The following is a 17,311-nucleotide window of genomic DNA, read 5'->3' on the forward strand; positions in this document are numbered from 1 at the left end:
TCTCTATGATTCTCCTTCACATAGCTCGACTCTGCCTCTAAAGGATTGGTGGAAATTCCTATGAGCTCTTTCCCTCCCTCCAAAGGTTCGTATTTTCTTGTGGCGTGCGTTGAATGATATAATCCCAACATCTGTCAACCTGAGTGCTCATCATGTGCCGACCTCTGGAGTTTGTCCTCTTTGTAATTATGGCCTTGATACAACAAGCCATGCTTTGTTTGCATGCCCTATTATTAAACCATGCTGGAAATATTCTGGGTATTGGCTATTTTTGAAAGGAGTTCGATTTTTGGATGTGTTTGATATTTTCATTGAGATGAAGGAGAAACTGGGTAAACTGGAATTTGAATTCTTAGTTATGCGTACTTATGCTGTGTGGAGCGAGAGACTTAAGATTGTACACAAGCAGAAAAGCACTATGAAAGTTCTTAATGTTGATTGGAGTGAGGCTTTACTGCATGAATTCCAGTCTGCTCAAAGCTCACATTTGAAAATAACATGTCCGCCTACAGCACCCCCTTCACCTTGCTCGTGGATAGCACCTCCTTTCAATCAGTTTTGTCTTGATGTGGACGCAGCGTATAAAGAAACCTCTAATCAATTTGCGATTGGCGGGGTGGTAAGAGATCACGAAGACAGGATGGTACTAGCGTTTGGTATGACGATTTTTAAGCCTCAGTCGGTGGCCCTCGCTGAACTTGAAGCGATTGCTGCTGGGATAAGGGTGGTGAAGGAGCATAATATTCTCATTAATCACATTAACTCAGATTCTCTTTTGGCGGTGCAAGCAGTCATGTGTCCAGAGGAAGATCTGAGTTATGTTGGATCTTGTGCGGAGGATATTAGACGACTTCTTGAGCAAAATGGCATTCCACATCTCTTTCATATTAGGCGATCTGTCAATACGATTGCACATGCTCTAGCTTCTTTTGCTATTTTTTCTCCCGATCCTTTTGTTTGGAAGAATAGGAGTTTTCCTTATTGATTAATAAAACTTGTAAATCCAAACTCTGTCGTCTCTTAATAAATTTATAAGTTTTCCTAAAAAAAAAAAAAAAGAAAGATACATACGAAAAGCAAGAAAGTCTCTTTTCGGGCAGGAAGGAATAAATAAATATTCTGCAAAACTTCCAACTTGTGTAAGTTTCTTTCGATACGTCATCGTTTTGAAAGTCCCATCTCGTCAAAATGAAGTAATTGAGATGAGTCGCGTCGGTTGTGGGGTCAACGATTTTTTGGAAGACTTTTCCAACTTGTATTCAACGCATCGACGGGATATCTGGATATGCACCCACGATTGATATGATTGAAGGGCATTGATTTCTGTAGAGAGATGGGTAGTATTCTGGAGGCTGCGATATTGCATCATGTGTGCATTGTTTTGGTTCTGCTTTGGTTGCTTAATTCCTTCAACTGTTGCCACCCCGTTGCTTACTTTTTCTCCTTGATTTATTTGTATTTGGTAAGTTTGATTTGATCGATTGATTAATCTTTTAGTTTTGTTGATGGTTTAAAAACTGTAACCGCGATGATTCTGACTTCTGAGTGATGGGTTGTTGTATTCGTGAAGGCTCATGAAGTATATGTGACCAAGTTGAGGAAGAAGTTGCAGTTTGAGGAGAAGAGAGAGTCTAATCAAAGACGGGTGAGACGTGAGTTTTATTTTGGTTTTTTTTTCCTTGATATACCTTTTTCGTTTTAGATAATTCGTGTCCGACTTTAGTTGAGCACTGGTAATGGAAAACTAATTGAAGAGTGTTTTCGTGGACCGAAAAAAATTTCCAACCTTTTTTACACCCTTCGTGTGATGGAAGACTTTAATTCCTCTTTGTGGGCATTTTTTTTTTAGTTATTTGTTGCTGGAGTTGAATTAAAATTTCTTTCATCTATTTAAATGATGCAATGTTCTAAATCTGTTTAACTTTATTTTGTTCTATAGGTGCTCGTGGAATCTGAAACTGTAAGATGGTTGAACCATGCTATCGAAAAGATGTGGTCTCTCTGCATGGAGCAGATAGTTTCTCAGAAAATTCTTCTCCCAATGGTTCCATGGTTCTTGCAAAAATATAAACCTTGGACGGTGGTATGGCTTAGTTGAATCCACCTTTCTTTGCTGATTGTATGATTTCGAAATGCATTTGTCTTCATATCTATAAATGGATTTATTAATTGGTTGAAAGTGGGGGACTTGGTTTGCGGTTGCACCAGAGTTTGCACCGTTGCTTATCTCTAATTCCCAGCCTTGGTTCGTATGCAGAAAGATGTGGAGGTTCAGCATCTCTACTTGGGGAGATCCCCGCCCATGTTCACTGAAATTCGGGTTCTTCGACAAACCAACGATGATGATCACTTGGTTAGTGAGACTGTCTTGAAATGGTACTCTGTGCATATTAATCGGCATTGTTACTGTGCAAATAAAATATTGAGTTGATCTTCATCACGAATCCTCATCAGGTTATGGAACTGGGAATGAATTTCCGCACAGCTGATGATATGAGTGCAATACTTGGTGTCAAATTGAGGAAAAGATTAGGTTTTGGAATGCCGATTAAATTGCATTTATTGGGCATGCATGTTGAAGGGAAGGTAAGTGATAGTTATGTGATGCTGATCTCTAAGCAGATCGTCAGTTTTTAGTTTCTCATTTGAAGTGTTTATAGGTGGTCGCTTATCATAAAGTTTTGTTAAAGTGTTGCTTATGAGGCTGGTTGAATTTTTTTTAGTTTGATGTATCATCCTTACTTTTTTAGCTTTACTCAAATTTAGGCTAATAATGTTGCTGAAGGCTGATTTCATTTTACACTGCCAAAAAAATAAAAAAATACATCATTTTCTGCACTCTAGCCTGGCTATTTTTGAAATTTTTTCCTCACTATCTGATTAGCTATAATGAGATATCAAACACACATATTATCTTCTTTTATCTAGCAAATGTGAACCAATACTTGGTTTCATTACCAATTGAATGCCTGTCAATATAAGAGCTAAACTCTTACTTTCTTTCAGGTGTTGGTTGGTGTAAAGTTCATTCGGAAGTGGCCATTTATTAGCCGTTTGCGTGTATGTTTTACTGGTCCACCATATTTTCAGATGACAGTGAAGCCTATATTCACTCATGGCCTAGATGTAACAGAACTGCCAGGCATTGCTGGGTGGATAGTAAGCGCAGTCACTTGTTGTTCTTTCTCTGTTTCTCCCAGCACATATGAAATTCCTGCTTACAAGAATAAATGGAACTTAAAAAGAAGAAAGGCAGAGAACAACTCTTCACTTTTCTAAACGTCTTTCTAACTATATACGGATATTCTTTATTCTCTAGGATAATCTTCTGGCCCTTGTGTTTGAGCAAACACTGGTGGAGGTGAGATAATTATCTTTGATGCTTTTATACATTATATCCATCCATATGCATTCCAGTTGGCATAATGTTCCATAAATTGTTATACTAAACAATTATTATGATTCCGCAGCCCAACATGTTGGTAGTTGATGTTGAAAAATTTGTTTCACCAGAACCAGGTATTGCTTATTGAAACTTTGTGATGAAGTTTTGCTGTTTTGTTGCTGAAGTTGGTGTTTGTATTTTTTTGGGTCTGGTTAGCTACAATTTTTAAGCCTAATAACTAGTTATCATTCTGTCATCAAGTTCTATTGGTGGGATATTTATCCTCTAGAGTCGAAGTATGTCTTTATACAGCAAATCAAGAAGAGAAGAGGTCCTCTTGATAGAACCTTAGCATCCATTTTTTACTGTGTGGTGTTACTTGAAACTAGAAAGACCTGATTAAATAGAAAGAATTAGGACAGAATTGTTTAATTTGAAGAAGATTGGGAAATCAGGACTTAGTCCTTGAAAGATATATTTGTCATTAGTCATTACTAGGCTAAATCTATAATGGATAGGATGAAGGAAGCTCCCACATTACATGTTATGAAGAACTAATCTGTTGTTAAAACTCTTCTACTGACGCCTGTTGAATGGTAATTTACTATATTAAAATTATAAAAAATTCCTAGCTCTAATTAAGTAGTTGTTACTTTCTGATGAACTTTTGGATTGTGCCTTATTTCTATGAACTAACTAATCTATCCACTGTGGTGCATTTCTCAGTAAGGAAACCAGAAGTTTTTTGAAGTTTGAACCTAGATATTGGGCAACGAAGAAAAAATTCTTTAATTTTTTGCAAGAGCTATGTATACGGGAACTGTGTGCCTCAGAAAGAGTTCTATCACATGACGTTGAACTGAAAAACAAACCTAACCAGATGTGCAATAATATTTTTTCCATATTGATGACATGTGAATCACTTCCTATTTGCTCCACTCATGAGGTATTTTGAAGCATTGGGAAGTTTTTTTTGTATATCAGATGTTTTTACTGTAATTTTAGTGAGAGCATGTATATACTTTTGGACAGGAAGCTAATTGATGTCTAAATACGTAATTGGTGATTTATGGACATATAGATCCTCCACTTTATTAAGTGGAGTAATTATGTACCAATTAGGGGGGGATTGGTTAAATGGAGCAACAACGTGGAATCAAATATAAAAGGATTTCCTGTTTTTCCTGTTTGAGTTACATTTATTCTCACCACTGTAATGCCCGCACATCAGATAATTGGTTTTCCATGGACGTCAAGGATCCTGTTGGCCATGTTAAAGTTGAATTACTCGAAGGGGCTGATATGAATCCATCGGACTTGAATGGTTAGTTTGAATATACTTTTAACATAATGCACTTGATTCACTGGATTATAACTAGTACTGATTCTCAGGTTTGGCTGATCCATATGTGAAAGGTCGTTTAGGACCTTATAGATTTCTTTCTAAGACAAAGAAGAAAACTTTGGCTCCAAAATGGCAGGAAGAGTTCAAGATTCCTATTGTTACATGGGAATCACAAAATATGCTCTCTCTTGAAGTTCGTGACAAGGATCATATATTTGATGACATGATGGGGTGCGTTCTTCCCTCTTTCTGTATTTATTCTACTGAACTGTGGTGGCCATTATCTTAGATGCTTTATTTTTTACGGCATAATTTTAATATTTCAAAAAATATATATAATCATACTTGCCTTCCCTGTTGATCTATTGTTTAAATCATGTGTTTTTTTTCTTTCTTTCTTTCTTATTTTTTTTTGTGAGAATTTGGAATTGTTTTCCTGTTTAGCCAGTTGGTTGTACATGTGCAGCAGATATAATATTTCTGGGCTCATGCTTGTTACTGAGGTGTTGAGGCATTCTTTATGAAAACTCGGGATATTTTAACAGAATGATAAATACTTGTTTCAGCTGTGTAATTGTTCAACCCAAAAAAGAATTTTGATATTTTAAATCAAGTAAAACAGGTACTGATAACGATGCGTAAGCTTTAGCTTTTATTTAAGTCGAAGAAAGAAGTAATCATACCCCTTAAACTTGATTCCTCTAGTGTGGTTTCTTCTTATTTAGTAATAGAAGGATAAAGCGCTACAATACTGAGTCGTACGGGGAAGTCAGTTGTATTAGTCATTAGATTTATGGAAGTTCTTTAGAACAATGGAGGTGCTTTCTTTGCCATATTATTTTTTATTGTTACTGGTCGAAATAGAAATTGGAGGAGAAATCCTTTTTATTTCAATGAAAAAATGATAGCGAAAATGAAAAATACAATCTGAATATATAGAAATCCTACCTTATCAATCCAATCTAGAAACAATCTTATCTATGCTATAACTTAAATTCAAATCAATTATCTACATTATAGATAAGTGCTTATCTAGTCTTTGACACTCCTCAAGTTGGGTTATAGATGTTTATCATTCCTAGCTTGGAAACCATGTCTTAAAAAATGGTCTATAAAGGGCCTTTGTCAGAATGTCTGCAATTTGCAACCTAGTGGGGACATAAATGAGATTCACGATTTTCTTGTAAGTCTTTTCACTAATGAAAAGACGATCCACCGCAATGTGCTTGGTTTGGTCATCATGCACTGGATTTTTGGCAATGCTTACTGCTGCATGATTGTAGCACATTAGTTCCATTGACTAATGGTCTTCTAGTTGTAATTCAATGAGTAATCTTTGCAGCCATATTCCTTCACAAATTCCATTAGATAAAGACTGGTATTCAGCTTCTGCACTACTGCGAGCCGCCACAGGTTGTTTCTTGGTTCGCCAGGTTACTAGATTTCCCCACACTAAAGTACAATAACCAGATGTAGAACGTTTATCAATTGGTGAGCCAGCCCAATCTGCATCACTGTACACTTTGATATCTGTGATGGAGGTTTTCTTGAACGGTAGTCCCTTTCCAGGGGACCTTTTTAGATATCTCAATACTCTATGCTCAACTTCTATGTGCTCGTCAGTTGGATTATTCATAAACTGACTGACGACACTTACCACGAATCAAATTCAAGTCGAATATGAGACATGTATATCAGCTTGCTGACTAGCCTTTAATAGCTTCTTTTATCAATCAATGGGCTGTCTTTTCTGATTCCTATCTGGATGTTAGCCCCTTTCCAGGGGACCTTTTAAGATATCTCAATACTCTATACACAACTTCCACGTGCTCGTCAATTGGATTATTCATAAACTGACTGACGACACTTACTACGAATCAAATATGTAGTCGAGTATGAGACATGTATATCAGCTTGCTAACTAGCCTTTGATATCTTCTTTTATCAATCAGTGGGCTGTTTTTTTCTGATTCCTATATGGATGTTAGGATCCATAGGTGTATCAACTGGTTTACATCCCAACAATCCAGTTTCTATCATAGCTATGATCTTCCCATCTTTTGCATGCTTGACAAACAGCGTGTGATCAACTCGACATTGTTTGTATCCATCTTTCTTCAGCACATTGTGAATCTGAAAAACCCGGCTCAAGGTGATTGCTTTAACCCACATAAGGCGGCTATCTTAATGTGCATACCTTGTTGACTATTGTTTCTGATTCAAATCTTGGAGGAATATTCATGTAGACTTCTTCCTCTAGGTCGCCACTCAGAAAGGCATTTTTGACGTTGAGTTGGTACGATGGCCAAATAGATTTGTAGCTGCGAATAAAAGTACATGAACAATGTTGATTTTGGCAACAACAGGTTCTAACGCCTTTTCTCAATGCACTAGGTCTGTCAAATTGATCGATATGTTCAACTATGGGAGAGTAGAAGAAATAATATCTTGATGATTTTCGAAAGTAGCTGTCTGCGGATAAGTGCTCTTGGTTGGCTGATCCTGTACCGTGGCCTGTTGGCTCTCAAGTTGAGGGTGAGTTCTCCAAGAGTAGACACGGGGGCATCACATCAGGGAGAACTGGTTCAGGTTCATTACTGGTGATGGAATAGGAGGAGGCTTAGAAACATTTGGTGGAACGGTGTGAGACGTAGTTGGCGGAATTAAAGATGGATCCCAATTCGGAGATTCTTCTAGATTCTCCACCTGAATCGAGGAATTGGGAAAAAAATGGTTCATATTCTAGGAATGTCACATCCATGGAGGTGTAGAATTTTCGTGTGACGGGAGAATAGTATTTGTAAACCTTTTGGTTCGACCAAGAAAGATACATTTTATGGCCCAAGGTTCAATCTTACCTCTATTTTGGTAATGAATATGGACGAATGCTAAACAACCAAAAGTTTTGAGGGAGATGTCGTGTAGAAGGTGAGAATGTGGGTAGAATTCCAAGAGGGCTTGGATTGGGGTTTTGTAGTTGAGGACACGTAACAACATTCTGTTAATGAGATGTTACAATAAGAACCGCATCACCCCAGAAATGGTGTGGGACATTTTTAGTAAACAATAAGTATCAACACATAAACTATGGTGAACAACTCCTTGGGCGACTAGGTAATCACGCAAGATTGAGTTGAAGCAATCTCTGGCTCGATCGGTACGTAGGACCTTAATTTTGGTGGAGAATTGGGTTTCAATCATTGTATTGAGTTGTTTAAAAATGTTAGTTATTTCAGTTGTCTTTCATCAAAAATACCCACGAGAGACGTGCATGATCGTCCACAAACAATAAAAACCAGTGCATCCATGTGATATTTTTAACATTCGATAGACCCCAGATATCATTGTGAACGAGGGAAAAAGAATGTGATGGCGCGTAAGTTTGAGATCTAATTGTACTTCATTTATGTTTGGAGATTTGACAAATTTCATAATGAAGATTTTTGGAATATTTATTATTAAATAAAAAAGAAACAACTTTTCCAAATACACGAAATTGGGATGACCCAAATGATAATGGTATAACAAGATGTCATTCATTTTATTAACGATAAATAAATTAGAATACGACGAAAGAGTTGTGTTTAGTGTCATACTTCTCGAAAGATCTCATCTTGAAAAGGTACAAACCGCAGCATTGTCAATAGTCCTTCCCGATGCCAGTACTTGAAATACACATGTATTGGCAAAAATTAGTAGTGCATATCATATCACATTCAATTTACTCACCGAAAGTAAATTGCAAGTCAAACCAGGTACATCTGAGCGTAAAGAAATATCAGGAGATACTGGACTAATCTGGAACCTAATACATCTATTGGCAATACGAACCGTGTTAAAACCATGACAGGCACATAAGATTTGAACAACGAAAAATTTCCGGTCATATGATCTGATGTGCTGGATTCAATAATCCATGAGATTGAAAAGTTGTGACGGCAGAAGTATGCGAATGAAAAATCACCTCTATGTGCAGCACTACTTGTGCCAATAATTGACAGGTTTGATGGTGAATTTGCCGGACTAAACAATTTTTTAATAATCTCCAACTGAGTTGCACTAAACGGAGCTGGTTCTCACAGGGTAGTTTCTGTAGCAACGGAATTTGAACGCCTTTCTCGAGCAGGCTTCCAGTCGGCAGTTTTCCCGTGTATTTTCCAACACGTCTCCAAGGAATGATTAGGTTTTTCGCATTTTTCACACCACAATCGTCCCTGACGCAGCTTGCCATTGTTTGGGAGGCATATTGTGAATCGCGCATGCTGTTTGGAGTTCCAAGCATGACTTTACGCTGGCTATCTTCCTGGCGTACTTCAGAAAATACAGCCTGAGGACTGGGTCAGAGGATTGTGGATCCGGTGAAAAGTCAACGACACGGATTTTAACGTATCTAACACGCCTATTAGTGTTTTATCCATATCCGTGTCCGATACTTCAGGGAAGAAAAAATTAGGAGTATCCGTGTGCGAGAGAGCTGATACCATATTGTTATTGGTCGAGATAGACATTGGAGGAGAAATCCTTTTTATTTCAATGAAAAAATGATAATGATAAGGAAAATACAATCAGAATATATAGAAATCCTACCTTCTCAGCCCAATCTGGAAACAATCTTATCTATGCTAACTTTAAATTCAAATCAAGTATCTACATTATAGGTAAGTGCTGATCTAGTCTTCAACACTTTTAAATTTTTATCTCCCTCACCTCCTCATTTCTCAAAACATTTCCATGTTAGGTTTACCTGCTAACTGTGATAGCTATACCTCACTCTTTTTCACATCTTATTGGTCATTGTGTGCATCCTCAATTGTTTTGATAATGAGTACGACAAATGTATTGCTGCTTTTCTCATCGATCTTATCTTTCTAATTTTTCTTGACTACGTAGAGATTGTGAAGTAAATATCAATGAACTTAGGGATGGCCAGAGGCATGACATGTGGTTGCCTTTGAAGAACATTAAAATGGGAAGATTGCATCTCGCAATAACTGTGTCTGAAATCTGTGAAAAGGTATCTTTCATTGGTTCTGCACTCGTATTATAATTGGAAATTTTAAGATTCACTGGTTACTCTTTTAAAATCCAGTTTGTTTTCTTTTGATTTTCTCTTGGGTTCTATATCTTTAAAATGGAAGTTCATACATAGCATGAGTTTGTGGGATAGTAAATGTAAATGTAAAATCGTTTTAGTTTCTAAACTTGTATAAATATTCTTGAATTCCCAATGATGGTGAGCCAACATGTGTTATTTTTGATGTAGTAATTGTATATTTGTTTATTTTCATGATAAATATTACATTAACATAAAGCTCGATTTGAATTAAATTGATATGATTGCTCGTTTTAAGGCCTTAGAAGAGTACTTAATTCAGTTATATATATTCTTAAAAACACACTTGGTATGAATTCTGAAATGCTGAAACTGTTCATAATTAAACCAGGTTGTAGGACTTGCATGCGATACAGAAGGTCCTGATGGTGTTGTTGATAAGAGAATCTCCTTTGCAGCGGATTCTATTAAAAAAGGCTCTTTTTCATCATTGCCATCAGAAAAATCCCCAAAAGTAGTCGCTGATGAGTTTGAGCCAATTAATATTGAAGGCTATCCAGAAACTGGGATATGGATCCATCACCCTGGTAGTGAGGTTTTACAGGTTTGGGAACCAAGAAAGGGGAAGCTTCGACACCTTGACAGTCAACGTATTGAAGGGCAAGCTCGAGTTGATGGTGGTGATGCTTATCAAAGCTTGAAATCAATGGGGTCGAATGGTAGCCAGAATGATGGCACTAGCACAGATGAAAGTGTCGATACTAACAAGTCCCATTCAACCAATCCAGTTCGAAAGGGCCTTAGGAGGATTGGTTCGGTATTTCGTAGGAGTCCAAGAGCTGAGGACAAACCAGTCTCTCTCGAGGTGCTTGACCCATCTCCACGCTATAACATTACGGAATCACATGACAAGAAAGTTGGGGTCAGGCTTGTTGTAGATGACGCCATTGTTGCTTCATCTGCAAAGACTCCAAAAGGTGAGGATTCACAAGAACACAGTGAGATCGAAAGTCCAAATCAAGGGCATATCAAGGATAGGGCCAAGAGTATTCTGAAACATGCTGGTCGTGGATTAAAGCATGGCTTTTCGAGGAAAGCATCGAGAAAGTACAAAGCTGAGTCGGGATTGTCGCCCGCTGGAAAAAACGAGAGTTTGGATCAGTCGTCATCTGATGACGAGTCTCGTACATTGTCAGCTGATGTTCCACTTCCAGAATCTGTTTTTGTGGTTCCAGGTTCAGCTGTTTCTAGTCCAGCATCAACTACCGGCAATAATTCTTTCAAGTTAAATGACCCAGTAGTTGAGAAGGCAAATCCCCCGAAAACAGAATTTTGATCGATAGGACGGGCTGCCGAAGTTCATACAGAATCTGTCAGATTGCCAGTCTGAATTTCTTGTTTTATTTTCTCATAGAAGATGATCCAAATTTGTCATATGTGTGAGTTTTTTATACCTTTTTTCTTCTGATGGTTTTCTTTCAATAATAATCTTGCTCATGTAGAGGTTCGTGAATATATAAAAGATTTGGGGTGTCCATGTACATTTAGGGACCAATATATTAGTACATCTTAAAAATTTTACCAAACAATCTTGTTATATTTCAGATTTTCTTTACGTATACAGAAGATTCCTTTCAACAAGTTAATTTTATAGATGGTTGGTTATCTTTGATTCTTAATTGCAGATGAGTATCCTTATTAAGATAGCTCGGCTTTGTGTATTAGTCTTCTTCTCATCTCTGCAATCTGTATATTATTAAGGTTGACGTTAAGTGTATAAGCGAACCAAATTCGAAGCTTAAAAATTTTAAAATGTTTTGCTCGAATTTGGTTCGAATTAATTCTTGAGTTCTGTTTGAACATGTTCGTAAAATATTCGAACTATTGTTCTAAAATAAGTACTTGAAAAGTTCGAAATTTATTTGTTTATTATAAAATATTAAAATCACAAGCGACTGGGGAAATATTGGATAAAATAATTTGAGTTTGAGTTTGGCTAAAAAAAAAGGTTGACCATGTTCGAGTTCAACTTGAATGCAAATCAAATATTTTCGAGTCAACTCGAAAAATTCGTAAAACAGTTCGATTCGTTTACGTTTTTACTCCTTCGATAGACTTAGATTACGTAATTATAATGTCATGATAGATCTATATTATTATCTTATTAAGGTTGAAGAGGCTAAAATAACTAATTGATATCGTGATAATTTTTAAAATATATCAAAAAATTCCCATGTTGATTTATTAAAAATGCTCCATTTTTTTTAATAACAATATTAATAAACATATTTTAGCAAAATTTTAATTTATTTGTAATTAACATGACTTATCAAAATTTTCGAATTGTTAAAAATATTTATTGATACTTTTAAATTTTCACATGACTATACCTTATCAAATAGAAAAAAATAGGAAAAAATGCATTAATATGTGTTAGGCCCAGATTGTGCCAATCCAAATAATTTGAAGGCCCATGAGATTAAAGTCCATCAAGTCAAAATAATTGAGTGGTTGAGGGCTTGGTCCACGAATGATCGAGGAAGTTGAGGAAGATGAGCCACGACCCATGTCCAGTGATCATGGAAGATGGCAAAACTGCTCTGGATAATTAAACAAAAAGAAGACGGAAACATCAGAATGAGACAACACTCACATCCAACAAATCTACAACAAAGTTCTGCAGAATTTTGTCATTAATTATTCGCTCATTTTTCATTTTCCAAGCAGTCTATTTTCTCATTTCTTCAACTTTATCGTAGAATGTTGATCAAAATTCATAACAGCATATTTAAGTTTGATGTTGTCCATGGATTCTATCTAATATTTCTTTATTTTCTTCAGTTTACAAGTTTAGCTTTGAAGCCATTTCGAAGGAATTATAACTAACGATCGAATCGAGACTCGCAACGCTTGACAAAGAAGTCAGATCTCTCCATATTTGGCACGAACACGTGCCTGGCATGCCCCGAAATTTTCGTGAGAAACAAATTGACACGTCCGGTGGGACCCAATGCCCCCAAAGCGTACGGAGAAGAATGAAGGAATTCCTCCATCACAGGGAAAAAGTCATCGCTCACAGGAAGAAGAAACTGGTGCAGATGGAAGAACGGTTGAAAGACTCGTACACCAGTTCGAAGAAGAAGCTGTGAATGAAGGAGTTGCAGTTTCTGGTGGCGATGAGGCTTCAACAAACTTCATGTTGACCATAGAGAGAAATAGATGCAGTGACCTCAAAGAAATGGCCAAAGTTTTCACTACTGTCATGATGGAATTTGTAGCGGAAGTAAAGGAATTGAGGAAGTCTGCAAAAGACGAGATTATTACACCAGAAAATGATAAACTTCAAGAAGCTGACACTAAATTATTTAAAGATCAAGGCCAAGGATCGGGGATTTCTCAAGTAGGTGAAAATCGCCGCTTGGGAGAAGTACCGATTCCTGAATCTGCCAGGGAAGGAAGGTAAACTCCTCCGCACAAAAGGGACGAGGAATTGGGGTTGAAATACCAACATTGCAGTAACAGTAAACAAATGACCGGTAATATATTCTCTGTGACGTCTCCTAACTTGCATCCAGGGATGTATGGTGAGGGGGGAATGCGCAAGTATGCAATACCAAATTCGGGGAATAACACCCGGGGGGGGGGGGGGGGGGGGGGGCGGCAATTTATCCTCCACACCAGTTACGACAAACTCCAGTGTTGGATTTTGACACGGTGCAGGATGTTATTCAAGAGTTGTATGGCCCAGGAGTGAGGCCAATCAACCGACTGGAGTTTCACAAACCATATCCTGACATTGTTGATCGTGACAACCCTTATCCACGAGGATATCGCATTCCAGACTTCAATTTATACTCTGGGGAAGATGGTCAATCTAGCGTGGAACATATGGGCCGGTTTACAATACAATGTGGAGAAGTAGCAAATTTGGATAACTTTTCCAACTACAAGCTACGTTTGTTTCCCAATTCATTGACTAGTACTGTGTTTACTTGGTATGTCACACTACCTCGAAATTCTATTATAACTTGGCATGACATGGAACGCCAGTTCCATACACAGTTTTTCAGAACAGTACCTGAGATCAGTATAGCGGAATTGTCGAGAGTGGTCCAGAATCCGAGAGAATCTGCTAATGATTTCATTTGCGAATTCAAAAGAGTGAGGAGTAAGTGCGTTTTCATTCCAGAATCAGAATATGTAAAAATGGCGCAGCGAGGACTTGGCTTTGAGTTGAGAAAGAAATTCCAAGGGATGGAATTCCCCGATTTTTATGAACTTGCTGCCAAGGTATCAGAGTATGAGGAATCATTGCGTGAGGAAAGTCATAAAAGGAAGTCTACTGTAGGCTCTTACTTCCAGGAAGTTGAAGAAATCGCCTTGACAGAAGTGGTGAATTCTGGATCACGTACAGTCCCGTTGTTAAAGCACAAGAATGAAGGATTTCCCAGAAAAAATGTTTCTCCAGTTCAAACGCCTTATACCTTTGATGCATCAAAGATAGAAGAAATTTTTGATCATTTGGTGAAGGAAAAATTTGTAACCTTCCCCCAGATCATAAAGTACCAACCAGAGAGATATCAAGGGAAAAAGTACTGTAAGTATCATAATTCCTTCAACCATAATACTAATGATTGTTGGGATTTTAAAAATGTTCTGCAAGAGAGAATAACAAGGGAATCCTGAGTTTCCCTGAGAAAAAAGAGACAATGATTGTGGATGAAGACCATTTTCCACCTGTAGCCGACGTGAATGTGAATAATACCGACTTGCGATTTCTAATCAATGAGAAAAAGGATGTAGGTGGAAACAGATCCTTCCTGCCAAGAGCTATTATAAAGAAGTGTTGGGTACCCAGTAAGATGATATGTGATGTCAAAGACAGAAGAACAGAAACTTTTCATAAAAGAGATCATCATTACAACATGGGGAGTATGTCTTACAGAAGGGGGAATGGAAGGTGTGATAGGGAATCCATGGCTAAGAGGCCGGTGAGCCCTTACCTTGAGGAAATCTCTTCTACTAAAGTCAAGAATGGTCAAAGAAAATATGACCAGCAGTCATCCCAAAAGATACTTCAGGGATCCCCATTCCTGAATGGTCAGCAAAAATATGAAATGAAATCCCGTTTTTTGTTCCTCCGATGGTAACTCCCAACGGACAATGGAGACGTGTGGAACATCCAAAGTTTCCGACGCCGCTTTTTCGAACCCAAAAAAGACGTTTGTTGAATGAAAAAGCTACGGAGCGAAGGTTGAAAGTGGAAGAATCATTTAAAAAGAAAAGGAAGTTCAGCAGGAAGGCTACTGAGGATAAAGAAGAGGAAGGCGATGACTTGCTATCAGAAGAAGACAGTAACGTGGTCAAGAAAGCTACCTTCAAGGTAGGGCAGATTCTTGTCTCATTTGAGTGTGTCACAGGCTCATTAATGTTAGCAGATGAGTTCAAATGCAAACGAACGTTTGGGTCTGGTGGATTTATGGGAAATGAAATTGCTACAAATTCCGTCCAGAATAATGTTTCAAAAGATTGTACTGGAGTTCTTGTTGATTAAGAGAAAAGAGTGGTTATGAAGAAACCTACCAATGAAATGACTAAACATATCAAACCACTTTATATCACGACGCATGTTAATGGAAAACATGTGTCTAGAGTATTGATAGATTATGGATTGCTGTCAATATTCTACCTCACAGAATTCTGCAGAAGTTGGGGAAAGATATGGAAGACTTGATTCCGACAGAAGTCTCTGTGGCAGCTTTTACTGGAGAATCCACCAAAACCTTAGGAGTTTTACCAGCAAATGTTACTGCAAGGTCTCGATCCTCTATGTCAGCCCTTTTCGTAGTCAATTCCAATGCTAGCTTCCATGCTTTGTTAGGGAAGGATTGGATTCATTCCAATCATTGTGTGACATCTAATAAATCCAAATCTTATAGAGATTTTAGGGATTTTATTTTATAATATTTATGCTTATCTAGAATTATTATCCCTAATTTTGTGCTTATCTTAATTAATTTTATAATGATTGTAGATTTGAATAGAAGAGGAAAAAAATGCCTAAATTGAGAGATAAGATAATTTTACAAAATTTCAAAGGAAAACAAAATATCAAAAGAAAGGAAATAAAATATTTTTATATTTTATTCCTTGATGATATTGTAATTTTGGAAAAATCTATGTAAATCTTGATAAATATCTTATCTACATTTTTTATACTTGACATGGGCTTAAAATATTTGAAAGAGGAGGTCCACTGAGAAGAATAAAAAGGAGGAGATCCGTAACAGGAGGGAGGCGCACTAAAGAGAAAAAATCAGCGCGGAAGAGAGAGGCAGAAAAGCAAGGAGGAAGAGAGAGGCAGAAGCGTACAGAGACGTGAACAGTAAGAGAAAAGAAGAGGGAGGCGCAAAACAAAAGAAAAAACCAGCGCGGAAGGGACAGAACAGAGAAGAGAGGAGAGAAGAGAGAAGCGTACAGAGGGAAGAGACAGAAGAAGGCATCGCAGAAGGAGAGGGAAGGAAGAGAGAAGAACAGATGAGGAGGGCCGTAACAGGAGAGAAGAGGAAGGAAGCACGAAAGAAAAAAAGCTACAGTGAAGTAGCGACAACGCGGAAGAAGAACATAAGTGGAGGAAGATTGGAGGACAGAAGCTGAAGGAATTCCTCACACACGCCTAAATCACAGAGAATTCCTCTTAATTCCTTCTTTCTTTTGTTTTCTTCTATGAACTTAAATATGACTTTTCACTTCTATTTTGAATGCATGGAATAATTTTCTTTAGGCTAAGATCACAATAGGGCCCAACAATACTTTATTTGATATTTGTTTTATTTTCATTATATTATTTTTCTAGATTTTAATTATTGATTGATGTTAATTTAATATTTCTTGTTAATAGCCCGATCAACTATTTACATGTATGTTGATTAATCACGAATCGGAAGATGATTGATTAAATATAGCAATAAAGACGTCATCAACACATGGTTAAACTTACTAGAAATAGTATTCGGTTTCAGTATGCGGTTTTAGGTGAAAACTGAAATTCCACGAAGATTTAATACATTTAGATCTAAATAAATTCAATTAGAAATAATTGGACTGTTAGATTTAAATATGTTTATTAACTCGAGAAATCGTTTAATAAATAAATTTGGAGATTTCACCGTGATTGACATGAATTAAATAATTACTTGAATTTTAACACGTGTCAATATAGTAGAGTTTGGTACCGTTGTGTGTCTTAGTTATTTATTTGAATTTGAATCCCTCCTCGATATTTGAATCCCTCGTTTTTAATTGCAATTATTTTATTTAAAGTTTAGATTAATAATCCACATATCATCTTTTTATTTAATTCGTCTAGCTTAAGTTGAGTGATATAAATTCTAGTAATTAAATATTAGTTTCTGTGGGATCGATACTTGGACTTATCATCCATTTACTATAACTTGACCTAGTCCGCTTGCTAAATTTATTCCCAACCGAAATCGTTGGTCACCATCCTCCATGCACCAATTATTGT

General features: G+C 37.1%; 1 protein-coding gene across 2 annotated transcripts; it reads left to right on the forward strand.

Moving 5' to 3' along the window:
• Positions 1-1,126: 1,126 nt before the first annotated feature.
• Positions 1,127-11,436, forward strand: LOC142543216 (C2 domain-containing protein At1g53590-like). 2 transcript variants are annotated; one of them, XM_075650327.1, is made up of 12 exons: positions 1,127-1,462; positions 1,571-1,645; positions 1,940-2,083; positions 2,258-2,353; positions 2,455-2,586; positions 3,007-3,159; positions 3,320-3,361; positions 3,471-3,519; positions 4,617-4,709; positions 4,778-4,961; positions 9,621-9,744; positions 10,175-11,436. In XM_075650327.1, the coding sequence occupies exons 1-12, from the start codon at positions 1,334-1,336 to the stop codon at positions 11,117-11,119; spliced, it is 2,166 nt and encodes a 721-aa protein (XP_075506442.1). In that variant the 5' UTR covers positions 1,127-1,333; the 3' UTR covers positions 11,120-11,436. The 2 variants fall into 2 exon arrangements, with proteins under 2 accessions (XP_075506442.1, XP_075506443.1); XM_075650328.1 differs by having other exon boundaries at positions 1,317-1,462; positions 1,571-1,652.
• Positions 11,437-17,311: the final 5,875 nt, after the last annotated feature.

This window comes from Primulina tabacum, chromosome 4, assembly GCF_025594145.1.
Source record: "Primulina tabacum isolate GXHZ01 chromosome 4, ASM2559414v2, whole genome shotgun sequence".
Lineage (NCBI taxonomy): Eukaryota > Viridiplantae > Streptophyta > Magnoliopsida > Lamiales > Gesneriaceae > Primulina > Primulina tabacum.

Bases quoted from the DNA above. Each gene is read 5' to 3' on its own strand.
- LOC142543216 (XM_075650327.1), top strand. From the start codon at position 1,334: ATGGGTAGTATTCTGGAGGCTGCGATATTGCATCATGTGTGCATTGTT. The intron at 2,084-2,257 runs GTATGGCTTAGT...GTTCGTATGCAG, and splicing joins AATATAAACCTTGGACGGTG to AAAGATGTGGAGGTTCAGCA. The intron at 2,587-3,006 runs GTAAGTGATAGT...ACTTTCTTTCAG, and splicing joins GCATGCATGTTGAAGGGAAG to GTGTTGGTTGGTGTAAAGTT.